This window comes from Dasypus novemcinctus, chromosome 23 (assembly GCF_030445035.2).
Source record: "Dasypus novemcinctus isolate mDasNov1 chromosome 23, mDasNov1.1.hap2, whole genome shotgun sequence".
Classification (NCBI taxonomy): domain Eukaryota; kingdom Metazoa; phylum Chordata; class Mammalia; order Cingulata; family Dasypodidae; genus Dasypus; species Dasypus novemcinctus.
In genome coordinates, this window is record NC_080695.1 from 2,004,322 (window position 1) to 2,009,901 (window position 5,580).

General features: G+C 67.0%; 1 protein-coding gene across 1 annotated transcript; it reads left to right on the plus strand.

Moving 5' to 3' along the window:
• The first annotated feature begins 173 nt into the window (after positions 1-173).
• MRPL28 (mitochondrial ribosomal protein L28) lies at positions 174-3,566 on the plus strand. The gene is given in 7 exon segments (XM_058285600.2): positions 174-406; positions 408-510; positions 1,173-1,325; positions 1,630-1,677; positions 1,679-1,765; positions 1,851-1,937; positions 3,287-3,566. Coding segments are annotated over 7 exon segments (762 nt in total). The 5' UTR covers positions 174-230; the 3' UTR covers positions 3,395-3,566.
• The last annotated feature ends 2,014 nt before the right edge of the window (positions 3,567-5,580 follow it).

Here is a 5,580-nt window from a genome sequence, read left to right on the forward strand (position 1 = left end):
TCTCGGCTCCCTCGCGGGGCAGGGCACAGGGTCGCCGCGGCGGGCGCCCGTTCGCGCCTGCGCGAAACGCCGCGGCCGCGCTGGCCGACGGGGCCTGGCCCTGGGGGCGGGGCGACGGGCGGACGGGCGGGCTCCGCGGCCAATCAGCGGCGGGCGCGGCCGGCGTGGCTTCCGCTTCCGGCGGGGCTCGGGAGGCCGGGCCGCGCAGTCCCCGCCGCCGCCGCCGCGCCATGCCCCTGCACCGGTTCCCCGTCCGCCTCTGGAAGCGGCTCCGGCTGCGGGAGGGCATCTGCGCGCGCCTGCCCCCGCACTTCCTGCGCTCCCTGGAGGCGGCGAGGACGCCCACCCCCGTCCACTACAGGCCCCACGGGGCCGCGGTCAAGGTCAACCCCAGGAACGGGCAGCGTGGAGGACGTGCCCATCCCCATTTACTACCCGCCCGAGGCCCAGCTGGGGCTGTGGGGCGGCGAGGGCTGGATCCTGGGCCACAGATACGTGAACAACGACAAGGTGGGGGCCCGCGCGTGGGCGCGTGGGCGCCAGGGCACAGCGGCCGGCGCTGCTGGGGGTTTGCCGGGGTGGTGGAGACGCAGCTCCACAAAGCGCGCCGGCGCAAGCCAAGAACCCCAACTCCCGCAAACGCGAGGCACGAAGCCGCCTGGGTACCGGCGGCGGCGAGGACGAGGGCGAGGAGGGGGTTGGCGAGGTGGCGGCTGACGCAGGACCAGGCAGCCCGAGCCCGCCCGCCACCCGACGCTCCCTGCCTGAGACCTTGAAGCGGCTGCCGAGCCCTTCCCGCGGAGGCCTCCGGGCCATCGGCCTCCGTCCCTGCCTCCTGGCCTGGCATCTCCCTTTGCCTTTGGCCTCGGTCCTTGGTTCCGAACGTGGCAGCCCTTGAACCGCGGGCCGTGGATGTGTGCACCTGCAGCGTGCGGCAGTCACCTGGGGCAAGGGCGGTGGTGCTGAGCAGGCGGGGAGGAGCTGACCTTTGGGGTGCAGCCAGGCCCAGGGTGGGTGCTAAGGTTGACGCGTGTCCTCCAGTCTCGCCACCACACCGTCCTGCGCTGGAGTCTTTCTCCCAGGAAAGGCTGACACGCAGGCAGGGACCCCGCGGCCGTCCCCCAGAAAGGCGCAGGCAGGAGCCCATGCGCTCACAGGCCCCGTGGTGTCAGTTCTCAAAGAGGGTGAAGAAGATCTGGAGGCCCCAGCTGTTCCAGCGCGAGCTGTACAGCGAGATCCTGGACAGGAAGTTCACGGTGACCGTCACCATGAGGACGCTGGACCTCATCGACGAGGCCTTTGGGTTCGACTTCTACATCCTCAAGGCAAGTCGAGTCCGTGGGTGGCGGGGGCTCACAGCTGGCCAGCGGCTCCTGGGGGCCCACTCTGCAGCCATGTTGGGCATTCTGGAGTCGGGGGGCGGAGGCTGGGGGGTTCAGCCCTTTTCTGGGCATCCCCAAAGGACAGTCTGTTGTGGGTCCCAACCCCAGGCCTGGACACTCGCGCTACCTGCCTTGCCCAGCCCACTTTGCAGTCCAGCCGGAGTGGGGCAGAGGGGGGTCCCGGCAGGGAGGCGGCGAGCAGGGGCCCGGCGGTCAGCATCTGGCCCCACGTACAGCCCCCTGCCAGACCCCGCAGGAGGACCTGTGCTCCAAGTTCGGGATGGACCTGAAGCGGGGGGATGCTGCTGCGGCTGGCCAGGCAGGACCCCCAGCTGCACCCGGACGACCCTGGGCGTAGGGCGGCCATCTACAGCAAGTACAAGGTGAGGGCTCGGCTGCGCTTCACGCCTCCTCGTCGCACCCGCCGGCGCCCTGGGCCTCACGGTGCTGTCCCCGCTGCCCACCCAGGAGTTCGTCATCCCGGAGGCTGAGGCCGAGTGGGTCGGCCTGACGCTAACCGAGGCCGTGGAGAAGCAGAGGCTCCTGGAGGAGAAGGTGAGCGCAGAGGGGGCCTCCTGCCGCCCGGGGCTTGGCGAGGAGCCGTGGCCCCCCGGGCGCCACGCAGGCTCCCTTCCCGCTCTCCGCTCCCGGGCTGGCTTCCCGGGGCTGATGGACAGAGACCTCGGCGGGAAGACGGGTTTCCGCCCCCGAGGGCGCGCTTGGCCTGCCCGCGCTGCGGCTCTGTCTGTCCCTAGAAGGGCCCTGAGTCAGTTTCCCAGGGTGCCACATCCAGGACCTCAGCCTGGTGGGTAACCAATAGGGGTTTTTCATTCCGTGGTCAGGAAGCCCAAATCGAGCTATTGGCTGGGCCGTGCTTGGCGTGGAGTCTGGTAGCGCCCTGGCAGTGATGCGCCGGTGAGCCACAACCCTCTGCCTCCGCCATCTGGCCGTCAGTCTCCCGCCGTGCCTCAGTGTCCTCTGCTTCTGAGACCACAGGCACGCTGACTTGGCTTCGCCCCAAAAATCTTGTGTACGGATGCGCCCACACCCGAGGGACTGGGGTTAGATTGGACACAGCTTCCTGAGCCCTAATGGTCCACGTCGCTGCCTGGGGGCTGCCTGTCTACCAAGGGCCTCAGGGCAGGAAGCGTGGCAGGCGGGCAACTTCTGCGCCCCAATGGAGGGGCCCTGCCCTTGTAGGGTGGGGTGTGGCCCTCTGGGCTGGGCCAGGGAGCAGCAAGCAGCCACCTGCGCCCCAAATCCCTCGGCTCGGCTGCTCCGTCGCGCCCAGTCCTGGAGGTCCACGCCGCTTGGGAGCAGAGCTCCTGGCAGTTGTGTCCATCCACCAGGGACCCAGGTCCTCTGCCAGCCGCGTGCCGCAGGGTCCAGGGAATCAGTGGGGCTTATGTTTTTTTAGTTCTTTATTTTGAAATGATTTCAAACTTACGGGAAAGTTACAAAAACAGTACAAACCCCATACAGAGAACGCCATCGTTCTCACCCTGCTGGATGCCCCCTTGCCGCCTCGTTTTACCCACCCGTTGACCTCTTGCGTGTCACCCTGTGCTTTCTGGACATTCGAGAACGGGGCACTCGTGTTTCCTAACACGTAACGGCTCCACATGCATCTCCTGCAGAGAGAGTGTCCATGCGTGTGGCCGTAGGGCAGGCGCCAAGTTCCAGAGACGGGACCTCCATGCGGCGCTCGCGTGCCGTTCTCCAGTTCCCGCTCGCGGTCCGGTGATGCCCTTTTCTTAGATCACGTCTTGCCCTAGATCGCCATTAACTTTGATTGCTCTTCCTTTTCTCTTTCCCTTTGTAGTCTGCGTGTGCTCTTGGCGACGTGGCTTTGCAGGCTCCGTGGCCTGACGGCCCGGGCCTCACTGGCCTCTCTCTTTCCCTAGGAGCCCACCCCTCTGTTCCTCGTCTGCGTGGAGGAGCTGGTGGAGCGGCTGCAGCAGCAGGCGCTGGCGGAGCCCGCGGTCATGCAGAAGCGGTCCAGCGGGAGCTGACTGCAGCTCCTGGCGCCCCGTGGACTGCGCAGGGGTGGCACGGGGGTGGGCCCCAGGCGTGGGTGAATCCCCGTGCCTCTCGGTGGGGCAGGCCTCAGGCCGTGGGGCCGTGGGGTCCACCAGCAGCTCCCTCTGCCCCATGGAGCAGGGGACGAGTAAAGTCTGAGTCGGGGCCGTGTGTGTGATGCCTTCTTTACTCGGGGGGTGCTGGTGGGGGGCCCTTGCCCCCCGAGGCTCTGGCTGGGCTGCCGTCCCGGTGTTCGGGGAGGGTGGGGTCGGGATGTGGCAGTGTGCGTGCCAGGCTGCTTCTGGTGTGTTCCGCTTTCCTCTGGGCGAGGTGTTCATGATGGGGCAGGGCACACCTCTGCCCGGCGCACACCTGGCCTGTTCTGGAACGTTCTCCAGAGCAGGGCTGGGAAGCTGCAGCTTGGCTTTGGGTGTAAGTGGGAGGTGTCACTGGCAGCCTGCCTATCGGGGTCTGAGCACCCCCCACTGAAGCTCTGGGAGGGGTCTGCTCAAGGCTGTGGTGTCTGCCCGAGCCCTGCGCGGCTTCCGGTGGGAACCAGAGGTGCAGGATCAGGAGCCTTCTGCACAGCGGGGCGCAGGGCCCTGGGCTGTCCCCAGCCTCTGAGCCTCGGTTCCCTACTCCGCCCGCTGTGGGTGTCTGGAGGAGGCCCGAGTCGTCGCGGCCCCTCCCTGGGTGCACAGGCTCAGGACCTTGGCCAGGGTACCCTGTGGCCCTGGTTGTGCAGACTGGACCCCTGGGGTTGGGGTCTCCGTGGTTGCCCTGCTCTGGGATAGCTGGTCCTCCTGCAGTCAGGCCTGCCGGCCCTGGCGTGGACCCCAGGTGCTGCTCCACAGCTCCTGAGTCTGCCCTACCCCCGCCTGCCCCCCCTGGGTACCAGGTGTCAGCACGAACTGGCCCCTTGACCCCCTGCTCATCACCCACTCTCCTGCCCCAGCCAAGGCGCTGGGCGGAGCCATGTCCCATGAGGACCTCAGGCTTGTGTGCAGATTCCTGTTCCCCTGCCTGGGGCCCCCATGACTAGCAGAGGGCCTGGCAGAGGGCTTGGCAGAGGGCTGTGCACACCTGGGCCTCAGTCTCCCCAGCGGCTCCAGGGGGCCGGGCTAGAGTGTGCTGGGCCAGCGGGATGGGCTCCGTGGCCTCGGGCCCTGGACTCTGCGCCTCGGACCCCTTGGCTGTGGGCCAGGGCTGTGTCTCCTCCCCTGGGTGAGGGGCTGCAGGGAGGGTGCCCCGGGCCCGCAGCCCTGCGTGAGGCCCTGAGGTGGGTGGAGTCCCCAGACCTTGAGCCTCTGCTGCCTGAGCACGTTGTCACAGGCGCCCGCGGCGTGGGGACGGCCCAGACCCCCGCCCCCAGCCCAGGACGGGCCCCTCGCAGCTCGCAGGTGGGTCACACATGTGCGCGGAGGGGTGTACATAGCGCACCAAGCCCACGGGTCACGCCACACGCAGATGCAATACACAAATGTGCCCAGGTGTGTGCACACTGATGAGTTCAGACACATTGAGATGTGCGCCCAGGCGTGTGCGCGTTCAGATGTGTGCTCAGGCACGTTGGTGCTCAGGTGTGTCAGACACGTATACAGTGTCGTGCATGCTCGGGTACATGCTCTCACACATGGGCTCAGATATGTGTATGTGCTCAGGCATGCACAGGCCCACATGCTTAGATGCACACGCTCAGGTGCACACATGCAGGCCCACGTGCTTAGATGCACACGCTCAGGTGCACACATGCTTAGACACATGCTCAGGCACATGCACACTCAGGTGCGCACACGCCCAGGCATGCATGCTCAGCCACGTGCACACATGCATGCACACTCAGGCGCGCACGCTCAGCATGTGCACACCCAGGCATGGACGCTCAGGTGCACACACGCTCAAGCACGCACACGCAGCACGTGCACACTCAGGCATGCACACAGGTGAGCACGCTCAGGCACATGCATGCTCAGGTACACAGGTGCGCACACTCAGGCATGTGCACACTCGGGCATGCACGCTCAGGCATGCACACGCTCAGGCACACATGCTCAGGCACGCACATGCTTAGATGCACGCTCAGGCACATGCATGCTCAGGCATGCACACTTAGGCACACATGTGCTTAGATGCACGCTCAGGCACGCACACGCTCAGGCACACACTCAGGTGCGCATGC